This window comes from Salmo trutta, chromosome 21 (genome assembly GCF_901001165.1).
Source record: "Salmo trutta chromosome 21, fSalTru1.1, whole genome shotgun sequence".
Taxonomy (NCBI): domain Eukaryota; kingdom Metazoa; phylum Chordata; class Actinopteri; order Salmoniformes; family Salmonidae; genus Salmo; species Salmo trutta.
Window position 1 is genome coordinate 35,812,615 of NC_042977.1, and position 14,216 is coordinate 35,826,830.

Consider the following 14,216-nt stretch of genomic DNA (forward strand, 5'->3'; position numbering starts at 1 on the left):
TGGTTTGCTCCTCGGCTACGCCGACTGCTCCATGTGCCCCCCCAAAAAAATGTATTTGGGTTTCTGAAGCCTCTCGTGCCTCCCTGGCAGGCTTCTATATCTGTCTATTACTTGGCCCCAAGTCCAGTTTACCCTCTCTAGCCTCTCGTTCAGAGACCAGGTATCCATCTCCTCCAGAGCACGCTGCTTGATCCAGTTGTGGTGGGCAGTTCTGTAACAGCTGTCGTATAGACGGGACCAAAGTGCAGCATGTTGAGTGCTCATTATGATATTTATTAACTCAAAAACACTAAAGACAAAATAAGAAACGGCAAACGATCAGAATACAGTTCTGTCAGGTACAGAGACTAAATAGAAAATAACTGCCCACAAACACAGGTGGGAAAAAAAACCTACTTAAATATGATCTCCAATTAGAGACAACGAGGATCAGCTGCCTCTAATCGGAGATCATCCCAAAAAACAACAACATAGAAATAGAAACCTAGAATTTAAACCTAGAAATAGAAAACCACCCAAAACACCCCCTGACCTACTCTACTATAGAAAATTACATCTTACAAGGGTCAGGTCGTGACAAATGTATATATTAATTTTAATATGACTTGTTTAAATCTTCATAAGAAGTATGCACTCTGCAAAACACATACAGGCAAATAGGGAATATAATCCGTCACCTAAAAAACAGGTTAAACAAAACAGGAAACCATGGGGCTGGCCAGATTGACAGGTAAAAATACCAGAGATCCAAATGTCAATCGAATGTTGTATTTAGGTCTTGCCATGTTTTAAAGGCTACAGGATTTACTTATCTTATTACTTTTAAAAGTGAAAATGAAAAAGATACAAATTGATTGCAGATACTGCTCATCATCAACTCTGGTATCTGAACAAAAATAGTCTCTCAATCCTTCATCCTACAGGACAAGTTACACATAAACTGGACACGGTATGAGACAATTCACATCCCCGCAGCTATCAATGTTCATTACGTCTTTCTGTTTCACTCCATCCCTCATCTATAATTGCCTCTCTTAGACGTGAAATCCTATCTCTTTCTCAGTCGCACCGTTTTCCCACCCTATTGCTCTTTCACTACGTATTTCCCTCTGTCCTTTCTCATCCCCTGTTCCCTCTGTTCTCCTCTCCCTCCTGCTGACTGTCTCCCTATAAGGGAAAAACCAAGAAGCCGGAGAAGGTGGAATACTTCCAGCCGCCCATCAGGTTTCCCCTCTCCAGTTTGAGGTAGGTCTTGTCTCCCCTCTCCATGATCACCAGGCCTGCATTGGTGGCTGCCTCCCGCGTCACATCCTGGTCCCCAGCGAAGGCTGAGATCATTGGCCACCCATTCACAATCAGACTAACCTGGGGAAGAAAAACCACAGTCTCAATGCCAAATAACTAACCGTATGTGAGACATGTGTGGATGCTACATATGTATGTGTGGTGTGTATCTCACTTGTTATAGGCCTTCACAACATGGAAGTTGAAGATGTAGACTCCCCTCCTGGGGGCTAGGAAGACACTGCTCTGCTGGTCAAAGTGATTGCCCACATTCACCAGGATCTGAGGTAAGAAGAGAAAGGGAGAGAATTAATACAGGAGAATAAGAGAGATGGGGAGTGGTGGTATAGAAATCCCCCTGAAGAAGGCACAGTGATGCCGAAACGTTGGTGATTTACCCAATCATTTACTGGGAGTTTATAAACTCAGCAAAAAAAGAAACGTCCTTTCACTGTCAACTGCATTTATTTTCAGAAAACTTAACATGTGTAAATATTTGTATGAACATAACAAGATTCAACAACTGAGACTTAAACTGAACAAGTTCCACAGACATGTGACTAACAGAAATGGAATAATGTGTCCCAGAACAAAGGGGGGTCAAAATCAAAAGTAACAGTCAGTATCTGGTGTGGCCACCAGCTTCATTAAGTACTGCAGTGCATCTCCTCCTCTTCCCTGTAACACACAGCGTTGAGATTGCCTGCAATGACAACAAGCTCCGTCCGATGATGCTGTGACACACCGCCCCAGACCATGACGGACCCTCCCCCTCCAAATCGATCCCGCTCCAGAGTACAGGCCTCGGTGTAACGCTCATTCCTTCGACGATAAACGCAAATCCGACCATCACCCCTGGTGAGACAAAACCGTGACTCGTCAGTGAAGAGCACTTTTTGCCAGTCTTGTCTGGTCCAGCGACGGTGGGTTTGTGCCCATAGGCGACATTGTTGCCGGTGATGTCTAGTGAGGACCTACCTTACAACAAGCCAACAAGCCCTCAGTCCAGCCTCTCTCAGCCTATTGCAGACTGTCTGAGCACTGATGGAGGGATTGTGCGTTCCTGGTGTAACTCGGGCAGTTGTTGTTGCCATCCTGTACCTGTCCCGCAGGTGTGATGTTCGGATGTACCAATCCTGTGCAGGTGTTGTTACACCTGCTCTGCCACTGTGAGGATGATCAGCTGTCCGTCCTGTCTCCCTGTAGCGCTGTCTTAGGCGTCTCACAGTACGGACATTGCAATTTATTGCCCTGGCCACATCTGCAGTCCTCATGCCTCCTTGCAGCATGCCTAAGGCACGTTCACGCAGATGAGCAGGGACCCTGGGTCTGTAGAAAGGTCTCTTTAGTGTCCTAAGTTTTCATAACTGTGACCTTAATTGCCTACCGTCTGTAAGCTGTTAGTGTCTTAACGACCGTTCCACAGGTGCATGTTCATTCATTGTTTATAGTTCATTGAACAAGCATGAGAAACAGTGTTTAAACCCTTTACAATGAAGATCTGTGAAGTTATTTGGATTTTTACTAATTATTTTTGAAAGACAGGGTCCTGAAAAAGAGACGTTTCTTTTTTCCTGAGTTTATATAGAGTGTGCTACTCTCTTTATTTTATAGCTTATAGTTTATTCGCCGTTAGTCAGCACCTCTACATACAATAATTTTATCTGGGTGTGCGCCAGCTCATGCTTTTTGTAAGGTATAGAAATCAATCATTCATCAATGATCAATCAAAGAGAAATCAATCAACAACCAAAGAGAATTCATTAATCAGAATCAGAAAGCATGAGTCAACTTCACCTGCTGATGTGATACTTTATATGGTCAATGTTTCTTTGCATTTGTTCACCTGGTCGAAGTAGTTGATCATGGTGCGGTTGCTCATGTCTGTGGGCTCATGGTTGGTCTGGCGGGTGGCAGAGAAGGCCACCCGGCCCGTGCATGAGCGTACTGACATGCCCAGGGGATTTCCCGCTGGCTCAGAGTTGGGAGTGGAGTCACAGATCACCAAACACTTCCCTTCCAGGACGATAGGCTCTGTGTCATTCTGGGCCTGGGCCCCTAGAGGCCCCCATAGGAACAGCAGCACTAGCAGCACTGTGGGCTCGAAGTTGGAAGGATGAACCAGCCTGGGATACATGCTTTTAATTGGCTATGTTTTGAATGTAAATCTGTGATTGATTCAATTATGGAGGAATGTTACTTAGAGACATAGATACACATGCTCAAGCAAAAGAGGTGTATGGCTTTTAAATCAATAGATATTCTGTCCTTTGCTTACTCTGGCCCTAAATGTTGTTGATGTTGTGTCTGATTTTCAGCAGGATAATTAGGGTCCTCAATTGGTTGAACTTGGTCGAACACCCTGATCTAAGACAGCAGTCTCTTATCCCACCTAGTGTAGACCCTATGTAGGAATTCTCCCAGTAATAAAAACAGGTGAGTCAACAGGTAGGACTGACAACCAGGAGGTTTTGGGGTTATTAGTGTTCAGCAGCAGGGGCCAAATTCAGAACACATACAGTCGCTTCCTCTATCTCCCCCCACACTATCTGTCTGTCCTTCCCTTCCTCTCTCTCTCACTCTGTTCTCACAGATGTGTCTCCTGTGGATTCTGTGCTTGTTTGCAACTGCGGCAGTAGGGGGCAGGATGGCAAGGACAAATAGACATTTGGGTGTGTTCCAATCTACTTCCTCATTGCACAAGACCTGAGAGAGAGAATGAAAAAGGTAGGGAGGGAGGGATAAATTGAGAAAGGTAAAGAAAGGGCACCTGTGAGGAATCTTGGCATTGGCTACCAGAGAAGCTTATGAAGAGGAGGATGAAGAGGAGAATATTGTTAGTGGGGGAGCAGGGGAGGATGTACAATCCAGGAGGTAGTGAGAAAGAAAGAGGGAGTGGGGGAGGAACTCCACTGAGACCATCTTTCACGTGCTATCTCCCTCCTGACGTTCAACATGCACCTCTCCTCCTCTCACCCACCATGTTATCACTTAGTGTCTCTGTCCTTCTCTTTTATTTACTCACTTAATTCCTCAGGTGTTTATCTTTTCACAACTACATATATGGTTACTGTATATCACACAGAGAAGATGGCACTTCATCCAGTATTGATAGTATACATACAGGTAAATGCCCAAATAAAGGAAACACTTGAGTAAATGAGGAATTCAAAGTATATTGAAAGCAGGTGCTTCCACACAGGTGTGGAATTAACATCCCATCATGCTTAGGGTCATGTATAAAAATGCTGGACAGGCCCAGTTGTCCATTATGTTTGCTACCATGGCTAGAAGAGATTTCAAGTGACTTTGAAAGTGCGGTGATTGTTGGTGCACGTTTGGCAGTGGCTTTAGCGACGAAGACTGCTTAACTTGCTGATGTTTCACAATATGCCTTGGCCGTCTCAGTTACACAATCTTATGGGAGATTCTTACAGGAGATTCTGGAGTTGCCCCTGAGACAGCTTTTTCCACCACCATCAACAAAACACCAAATTATGGAATGTCTTGTGGAATAATGGTATCGCATCCCTCCAACACTTGTAGAATCTTTGCCAAGGCACATTGAAGCTGTTTTGGCAACTCATCGTAGCCCAACACCCTATTAAGACACTAAATTGGTGTTTCCTTTATTTTGGCAGTTACCTGTAGAACAACATTTTAGACTTTATACTCTGTTTATGTGAATCCCTTTCCTAAAATAATCTCTCTACATTTCATAAATTCAAGTGTAAAAAGACACATCTCTGATGATCACACTCTCTTTGACTTTAGTGATTAACCTGTTATAAAAAACCTTTTAAACTATGACATTAGTGATTAACCCGGTTATAAACAACCTTACACTCGCTCTTCAAACACCCACGCACTCCCTCACACAGACCCAACACGGTTTGTTTTATAGAGTTGGTCCCCAATATTCAATAAATAGTCGGAAGATGAACAGTCTTCCTGAATGATCTGAGATTTTAAACACAAGCAATGTAGGGATTTGCAAAACTAGGCATTTATTCACTGAGTACTGTAATACAATCCCGGAGTCTAGGTTTATATTAATAAAAAAAAGAGATGAGGATATCACCTGTTTCAGTTTGAAAGGTGTCCTCCTTGCTTTCCATATCAGTTGAAGTCAGTCATTTGTCCTTAGAGATGTAGTGATAGCAACACATTCTTCGTAACCTCTCTCTTCTCTGTTCTCCCATTCTACAGTATCAGACACCTCCCTTTGAAACAGGCATCTAAATGGCCATGCCAGAGGACCCACTACGCGCTCTCGCTCGTTTTTTCTAAAAAAATGAAAAGTGCCAGTGAAAGTATTGCATCTGAGATGTTTCAATATTGAAGGTTATTTTGTTGAAGGTCATACCTTGACCATCTTCAAGTGAATACTTTTCAATATAATAGCCTATGTAAACGGAGTGTACAAAACATTAGGAACACATGCTCTTTTCATGACATAACCTTCCCTTAGATTCACCTGCTCAGTCTATGATCCATTATTGCTGTCACTTCAATCAGTGTAGACGAAAGGGAGGAGACGGGATAAAGAAGGATTTGTAAGCCTTGAGACAATTGAGACATGGATTGTGTGTGTGCCATTCAAAGTGTGAATCGGCAATACAAAATATTTAAGTGCCTTTGAACAGGGTATGGTAGTAGGTGCCAGGCGCACCGGTTTCTGTGTCAAGAACTGTAGCCCTGCTGGGTTTTTCACCCTGCTGGGTTTTTCACACTGCTGGGTTTTTCAGTTTCCTGTGTGTATAAAAAAAATGGTCCACCACCCAAAGGACATCCAGCCAACATGACACAACTGTGGGAAGCATTGGAGTCAACATGGGCCAGCATCCCTGTGGAATGCTTTCGACACCTTGTAGAGTCCATGCCCTGACAAATTGAGGCTGTTCTGAGGGCAAAAGGGGGTGCAACTGAATATTAGGAAGGTGTTCATGATGTTTTGTACACTCAGTGTAATTTAACTTTTGTGAAAGCTTCTAATGCCTGATGATTTTATAATCTATATTACAATATGGTTCAGTCCACATACCTTCCCCCTTTTCTTAACAACATCATGTATGGTATTTAGCTTGGTACATGGGTGCCACATAGAGCCCATATTGATTATTGTATGCATAAAATAATTGTCTAAACAAACTCATGAAAGGGAGTTTCTCATCGCTGTTACATCACAATAATCTAGAACTATCAACTGAATGTGAACTTTTCTAATTCTTTCAGAATATTGTCCTGTAGTTTGGATGTATTTGATCAAAAAACCCTCTGCCTTGGGTCTTTCAAATTCCCCTAAACTGTGACAAAAGTAGGACATACACATCCATTCCTTACTGATTCAAAGTCATAGTTCACAGTATTTCAAGTCCAGAGTGCTGTAAGAATGTAGTCTTACAATTATTCATGCTCACACAAGCTCTTTTGTTCATAGTCCAATCCCTCATGAGATCCTGGGAGATGTTCCAGAAGGAAACCTCCCACAAAGTCTCCATCCCTGAGGCCCACCCCGAAGGTGTCCCAGCTACAGAAATATAATTTTTATTCTCTGGTCCCTATGATCCCTCACACCCTCACTATAGAGATTCTGCTGTGGAGCTCAGCCTTGTAGAGGCCAAAACCTAGGCACACAGGCTGGTTGAAGGAGGTGCTGAAGGTGTGCAAGTGGGTCAGGGTGTTGGAAGGCCCCACCTCTGAGAAGGTGATTGTGCCTACGCCATAATCCAGGGCCACACCCACACGGTTGCCTGACATCCGGCTGGAAAGGCGGGTCTTCCTGCGGTTGTGCCAGGCAGCCAGCTTCCTGTCGTGCTGCTGCGTCAGGCTCCAAGACATCTGCAAATCAAAACCTCATCCATCATCTAGCAGTCATTAGAGAAACCAACCAATCTCTCTTGTGATGTCAGTTGTATTTAAATAGACCAATTAAATTCCTTGATCAGTTAACAAAGAAATTCCAAAAGGCTTGGCTTCCACCATCAAATAAACTAATATCTAATACTACTCTTATTACCACAACTGTTCCTATTATTAAAGACCATATGTAGAAGAAGGGTGATGATAATGTACCTTGTTATTTCCAAAGGCAGTGCCCTCCTTCCCTTTCCGCCCGATGCTCCGGTAGGACACCGCAATGTCCCAGAAGCCCTCTGCCTCCAGCTCCCAGTAATGGGTTCCTGAGGAGAAGGTCTGGACGGTCAGGACTTGAGCCCAGTGGTCAAAGCGGTCAGGGTGAGTGGCACATGGAAGGCGCTGTTTGACCCGCATGGCTGACCGCAGGTCGTCCGAAACGCTCAGGAGAGGATGGGCAGAGTTAGTGTCCAGAGTCAACGGACTTGTTACTATGGAAACAGAGAAACAGACATACAGTGCATTCGAAAAATATTCAGACCCCTTGATTTTTTCCACATTTTGTCACGTTAAATAGTTTTTCTTTATCAATGAACACACAATACCCCATAACGACAAAGCGAAAACAGGTTTAGAAATTTTAGCAAATGTATTAAAAATGAAAAATTCCTTATTTACAAATATTTAGACCTTTTGCTTTTAGACTCGGAATTGAGCTGAGGTGCCTCCTGTTTCCATTTGATCACCCTTGAGATGTTTCTACAACTTGGGAGTCCACCTGCGGTAAATTCAATTGATTGGACATGATTTGGAAAGGCACACACCTGTCTATATAAAGGTCCCAAAGTTGACAGTGCTTTTCAGAGCAAAAACCAAACCATGAGGTCAAAGGAATTGTCCATAGAGCTCAGAGACAGGATTGTGTAGAGGCACAGATCTCGAAGCGTACCAAAAACATTCTGCAGCATTGAAAGTCCCCAAGAACACAGAGGCCTCCATCATTGTTAAATGGATTAAGTTTGGAACCACCAAGACTCTTCTTAGAGCTGGCCGCCCGGCCAAACTGAGCAATCGGGGGAGAAGGGCCTTGGTCAAGGAAGTGACCAAGAACCCGATGGTCACTCTGACAGAGCTACAAAGTTCCTCTGTGGAGATGGGAGAAACCTTCCAGAAGGACAACCATCTCTGCAGCACTCCACCAATCAGGCATTTATGGTAGAGTGGCCAGACGGGGGGGGGGGTAATTCAGTTGCATTTTTGGGGGGGGGGAATCCTGTTTTTGCTTTGTCCTTATGGGGTATTGTGTGTAGAGGATAAAACACTATTTGATCCATTTTAAAATGTGGAAAAAGTAAACGGGACTGAATACTTTCAGAATGCACTGTACGAAGCAGAGAGGGAAACAAATATATGAATGAATAAACAGCCTGAATTCCTCCCATCTCAAATATATTGGTTGAAGGTTTGGCCTGTGCACTCACAGAGCTCTCTCTTGAGTTCAGTGAGACAGCGCAGTGTCTCGGTGATGAACTCTCTGTACTTGCTCTCGATATCCTCCATAATATACTTCCTGTCCAGGCTGAGGGAGTCAGGGGTGAACTGGGGACAGTTAAGGTCTGCAAGCAGCCTGTTAAACAGAGCACAGCAGGTTAGACATAAATCATATTATGCTCAAAACACACGAACATACACACACAATATCATACTAATGAATTCCTATTTTTTATTTACCTTGAGTCATCAGATTGAAATGCCTGTGGACAGAACAAAAGAAAAGGAGTCAAGGACTGTTGTAAGACTTAAAATGCACTGTTATAAGACAATAACACAAAACTGTTAAAGGGATAGTTTGGGATTTTGGCAATGAAGACCTTTATCTACTTCTCCAGAGTCTCCGGGGTTAGTAGATAAAGGGCCTCATGTTCAAAATCCCAAACTATTCCTTTAATAAAGTTAATCAAATTTTCCATCTCAAGAAAATAGACATTCGTTGACGGTAATGAATTGAAGCACAAAGCCTTTAATGCCATCGTACAAATCCTGCACAAACGGCCCTGTCAATCTCCCCCAGATGGACAGGGAGGTAAACAGATTAGTTTAAATCCTCCGTTATGTAGTGTACAACATATGCTGTCTCATAAATAAATACAGTAGGTGGTTAAAACATTGCAGTACAGTACAAAGGTGAATGTTGAGATTTAGAATGATAACCAAAATAGTGACGTACTGTATGTAATCCGATGGTTTGAGATGATGGCTTTGATCTATTTGGTTTGTTGGACATTACTCAAAGGTTGTGTCTAACGCACAGAGAATAACTGCCTGAAATGGTTACTGTGAGGTTGGATATGTATCGCCATATTGCAAAACTGACTCTGGAGTGGTCACAAATAATCCCATGGAATTTGCCCCAGAACTAGGAGTGTTAACTAGCCTGGCTGAATTCCCAAACTGGCTCATCTTACTACCATGGTCCCCAAATCATCCCCAGATACTAATAGGCTCCTTCAAACCCCCTCTCTGATCATATTGGTACCTGGTAAAAGGGTTATTAATAAACATTTCACCCAGATGAGCAGGAAGGGGTCTGTCTCCTCCAGCAAGGAGCCCAGGTAGTGGTGGATGTCCTGGGTCTGGCTCAGGTCCTCTCTAACCCTGCTGCAGTTGTTCTGGAGGCGCTCCACGGCCTGCTGCCTCTCCTTCCTGGTGCTCTCCCTCAGGGCCAGCACCAGCCTCTCCACCTGCAGCTGCAGGGCTATACCCATACGCTCCACCTGGGAGTCATCTGCTGCAGACAAGTCCTGCAGGCGGACAACAACCACCACCACCACCAAAGACTAAGGTCATAACAAGACTCAACGTCAGGGCAGAATAGAAGGCTGGATAGACAACATAAGCACAAACAGTAAATTGATGGACTGCTATAAGCATACAGTATGTGGTTACTTACTGTTATAGTGCGGTCAGTGTTCCGGTGCTCTTGGAGGATCTGTTCACCTTTATTCAGCTTCTCATCTGCTTTCTGGAGAAGGCTCTGGAGGATGACCTGTGGAAACATACACACGGCTTTAGAACTGTTAAAGCCACACTATAACACCAGCTGTAAGGAACTACAGGTCGCTAACTGACCTTCAGGTCCTCCTCCACCTTCCTCAGTCCTTTAACCCGGTGCTGTGCGTGGCCACCCTCCAATAAACAGTCAGCACACACGTACACCCGCTCGTCTGCACAGTAGTAGCGGAACATCTCCTCATGGGCAGGACACCTGCGGTGGGACAGGTCTCCCAGAGGTTCCACTAGCAGGTGTGTCTTGAAGGCAGGCCGCTCCAGGTGGGGCTTCAGGTGCTCGGCACACAGAGACACCTCACAGCGCAGACAGGTCTTCACCGCTGCAGCGTTCCCAGATTGGTCCCCGTCCCCCACAGGGGGGCAGCAGTCACACGCCACAACCCCCTGTTCCTCCTGACATTGTGCGCAGGTGAAGCGACCCCTGACCCCCGCCTCCCCGTGGCCCCAGGCGTCTCGCACACATGCTGGGCAGAAGCTGTGGCCGCACGGCAAGGGCTGGGCCTGGCTGAAGACGTCGCGGCACACTGAACAGGTCAACTCCTCCTCCAGGGACGCCATGACAACCGTTTTGTCAACAGGAACACAAAAAGGAAAAGGCACCTTTGTAAACAAAAACATCACAATGTCAACATTTGTGTCAAGTTGTCAAAAATAATGAGCAGTTGAAATCATGTTAATTCCCAACATTTTATTTTCAAGCCACAGGTCTTAGAAGCCACATGATGACCGTTATAAGCGGTGAGTCCTGGGGACAGGTACGTTTACAGTACACTCTTTAAAAAAAAGGTGCTATCTAGAACCCTAGTGTTTTTGGCTGTCTCCATACTCAAGCATTTATAATTCTAAATAACCAAACAAAACCCAGAACAAAACCCAGCCATAGAACCCATTTGGAATCCTTTTTTATAAGAGTGTTCACAACAAAGTTACTTATGTAAAAACTAATACTAGGAATTAGGAACAGGACCTGTTCAGTCTATGTGTAGTCCTCTACACGGGCCCAACTGGTCTCTTTATCTGCCTACTAATCAACCATTAAGTCTGTTTATAAGGTCTTCGGCCATTGTCCTCAATTATTAGAACACCTCAAGATCTTCCATTGTCTTTGGTGGCAGACAGGACAGTTTATTCTGTATTGAACTGGTATAACCCGTATCACTGAGTTTATTCTCATCCTATGGAGTTGTAACACTGACCTGATGCTCATCCCAATCCCTGTCTGTCGCAATGGAGGGATCAAGGGATCATCCTCCCTGCCCGCCTGCTTGCCTAAAAAATCTGGCTGAGATACCAATTCTTGGTATAACAGTCTGAAACAAACCACTGAAGAAACATGGAAAGTTTCCTTACAAGCCAGAATGCTGAATAAAATGTAATTTGATCTTACTCTACTGGTTGTCTGTGCAGTTGGTCTTCAGTGGGTAATTTTTGTTATACCAAATATCCACAGGAAAGTATTATTTACCCGACTTTTTAGAGTGCTGGTACTGGCATGGAAATGTATATCACCCGGCACATGCTTAAAACCACGTAAACACCTGCAAGACTTTCGTTAGTATGCATGCATGTACTTTCGTCTTGTGCACGTGCCTTAGGTCATGAGCAAACAAATCTTCATTGCCACACACAGAGACCCGCATTTTGAAGTAGGTTTAATAATGCTTCCTGTGGATATTTTGTCTCAAAATATCGACCCACTGAAGGACCAACCCCACGGATAATCGGCAGAGTAAATTCAAATATAATTCTATTCAACATTCGTGACAGACATGGGACGTTTACGTTTTTTTTTTTATATATGTAAATGTGTGTGGCAATCTACTCACAATGGAAGTCATCGGGACTACCGGCCTGCCTGCATATGTGATCCTGCTTTCCGGTTTACAACTGTCCTATACACATTCTGATGAAACTCTTCTTTCTTTCTTTCTTCTGATTGTTCAGTATAGATTCCCCCTACCTGTTTGTGTCCCAAGGCTGTCAGAGTGTGGCCATCGTTAGGTGTTGTCCTGTCATTGTGTGTAGAAACCGGCTAATCCCATACCTATGTCTGTTTAAGCAGAGGGACTGACCTCTGAGAGCACTGAGTCACATGACCAACTCAGAGAGCGAGTTTCCATCTGAAATCTGTAAGGAGGCTTCCTCTTCTCATCTCCTTTCCTGCATCTGCAGCGCTATGAAGTAAGTGGAGGAGTGAAAGCAACTCTCCAGTAGGCAAACACCATATTCCCACTGGGCACAACACGTCAGTAAACGTGGAGAATTGGGTAATATTTGGTAGATACGTTGATCAATGAGATTCCAGCCTATTTTCACCCACTCAAAAAGACAGCCAAAAGTTTGTTGAATTCCCAATGTGTTATCACTATGCTTTCAACCATCTAAAAGCACAACCAAATTCCAAAGGAAAATCAATGTCAGATAACACATTTAGGTTACTTTTTTTTAATCACTGCACTTTCAACCATTTAAAAGCACAATAAAGTTCAAATGGGAATACAATAAATTACCATTTTAACTTTGTTGTGCTTTTAAATGGTTGAAAGTGCAGTGATAACACATTTCGGTGACTTTCTTTTTTTTACCTGACATTGATTTTCCATTAGAATTAAGTTATATCGGATATTTTGTTAATTTTTACAACAACTTAATGTGTTATCACTATGCTTCATCTAATACCACAACCAAATGACCTGGATTGTAATTGAGACTACATTAAAGTACATGCTGCAAGTGATCAATGACGTTTTGAGATTCTGTGCAGATTATTATAGCAATTGTGAAGATTTCCAGACCTGCGAGCCTGAACATGCACACTTTCTATGATTACATAAGAATACATGTATTGTTACATTAAGCTCAAAATGTGGCAATGGATGTCTTACTAATTTTAAGAAAGAAGAATTCAGCACAAAATATCTTTGAGATCTGGGATATGAAAACTTTGATGCTCAATATCTCAGAACTATGCTTTGCGCAGATAGAACCTTATAGTCCCAAAGTCACAATAAAATGTGTTAATAGGCTATTTACAGTATTGCAAAAGTCATATTGAATTGTGTTTGGTTGTCAACACTACCAAATATCAACATTTGAAGGAGATGTTTCTGCTGCTTGGATAGCTCCATCTGTGCCACTGAGTCTGGCTTTAATTCCAGTTTGTCTACAAATTAATAATTGATATGTTGGATTCATGTCTCCATTTCAACCAAAAATCTAGGTTAAAGAATAGGACTAAATCAAATCAAATTTTAAATATCCTTTAAATACAGTTTGATTTGATTTAATCCTATTCTTTCGCTTTGATTTATTTTTTGAGGTGGAGACGTGAATCCAACATATTTATTATTAACTTGTAGATTCCATTTGAAATCAACCAAAGCTTGAAACTCTTGGCCTATATGTACTGTATATTTTTAGTTGAATCCTGAACTGAATTTAAACAATAGCTGTTGATAACTTCCCAAATGCTATATAGGCTTAAATAGCGTCATTGATGATACAATATATGATTGATAATGTATGATTACATTTAATTTGCTCTGTTGAACGTACCCTTTGTAATGACTTTGATAGCAACAGTGAATCTACAGTATTAAGTGGAGATTTCTCAATAATCATAATCCCGATAGCGCACATTGGTTTTAGTCAGTGACAAATAACACAGCTACAGTGCCTTGCAAAAGTATTCATCCCTCTTGGGGTTTTTCCTATTTTGTTGCATTACAAACAAGAATTTAAATCGATTTTTATGTGGATTTCATGTAATGGACATACACAAAATAGTCCAAATTGGTGAAGTGAAATGAAAAAAATTACTTCTTTCAAAAAATTCTACAAAATAAAAACGTTAAAGTGGTGTGTGCATATGTATTCACCCCCTTTGCTATGAAGCCCCTCAATAACACCTGGTGCAACCAATTACCTTCAGAAGTCACATAATTAGTTAAATAAAGTCTACCTGTGTGCAATCTAAGTGTCACATGATCTGTCACATGATCTCAGTA

The 14,216-nt window shown here is 42.8% G+C and overlaps 2 protein-coding genes across 4 annotated transcripts; both read right to left on the reverse strand.

Annotated features, from left to right (window-relative positions):
- Window positions 1-1,167: 1,167 nt before the first annotated feature.
- On the reverse strand, window positions 1,168-5,893 carry LOC115156444 (cerebellin-1). Its single transcript, XM_029703870.1, has 4 exons — window positions 5,366-5,893; window positions 3,131-3,990; window positions 1,460-1,566; window positions 1,168-1,360 (listed from the first exon to the last, which is right to left on the reverse strand). The coding sequence occupies exons 2-4, from the start codon at window positions 3,419-3,421 to the stop codon at window positions 1,168-1,170; spliced, it is 591 nt and encodes a 196-aa protein (XP_029559730.1). The 5' UTR covers window positions 3,422-3,990; window positions 5,366-5,893.
- An 838-nt stretch (window positions 5,894-6,731) lies between these two features.
- trim110 (tripartite motif containing 110) lies at window positions 6,732-12,267 on the reverse strand. 3 transcript variants are annotated; one of them, XM_029705468.1, is made up of 9 exons: window positions 12,036-12,267; window positions 11,406-11,532; window positions 10,270-10,809; window positions 10,091-10,186; window positions 9,708-9,941; window positions 8,872-8,894; window positions 8,622-8,767; window positions 7,360-7,631; window positions 6,732-7,125 (listed from the first exon to the last, which is right to left on the reverse strand). In XM_029705468.1, the coding sequence occupies exons 3-9, from the start codon at window positions 10,765-10,767 to the stop codon at window positions 6,856-6,858; spliced, it is 1,539 nt and encodes a 512-aa protein (XP_029561328.1). In that variant the 5' UTR covers window positions 10,768-10,809; window positions 11,406-11,532; window positions 12,036-12,267; the 3' UTR covers window positions 6,732-6,855. The 3 variants fall into 3 exon arrangements, with proteins under 3 accessions (XP_029561328.1, XP_029561327.1, XP_029561326.1); XM_029705467.1 differs by lacking the exon at window positions 11,406-11,532 and having other exon boundaries at window positions 12,170-12,267; XM_029705466.1 differs by lacking the exon at window positions 11,406-11,532.
- Between the last annotated feature and the right edge of the window lie 1,949 nt (window positions 12,268-14,216).

What these genes read in the sequence shown, in the direction of transcription:
- LOC115156444 (XM_029703870.1), bottom strand. Translation starts at nt 3,421, where the DNA reads ATGTATCCCAGGCTGGTTCATCCTTCCAACTTCGAGCCCACAGTGCTG. An exon ending in TGATCAACTACTTCGACCAG is followed by an intron (nt 1,567 to 3,130) that starts GTGAACAAATGC and finishes TTCTTACCTCAG; the next exon opens with ATCCTGGTGAATGTGGGCAA. An exon ending in GTTGTGAAGGCCTATAACAA is followed by an intron (nt 1,361 to 1,459) that starts GTGAGATACACA and finishes TCCCCAGGTTAG; the next exon opens with TCTGATTGTGAATGGGTGGC.
- trim110 (XM_029705466.1), bottom strand. An exon ending in AGGTGGAGGAGGACCTGAAG is followed by an intron (nt 10,187 to 10,269) that starts GTCAGTTAGCGA and finishes ATGTTTCCACAG; the next exon opens with GTCATCCTCCAGAGCCTTCT. An exon ending in ACACTGACCGCACTATAACA is followed by an intron (nt 9,942 to 10,090) that starts GTAAGTAACCAC and finishes GTCCGCCTGCAG; the next exon opens with GACTTGTCTGCAGCAGATGA.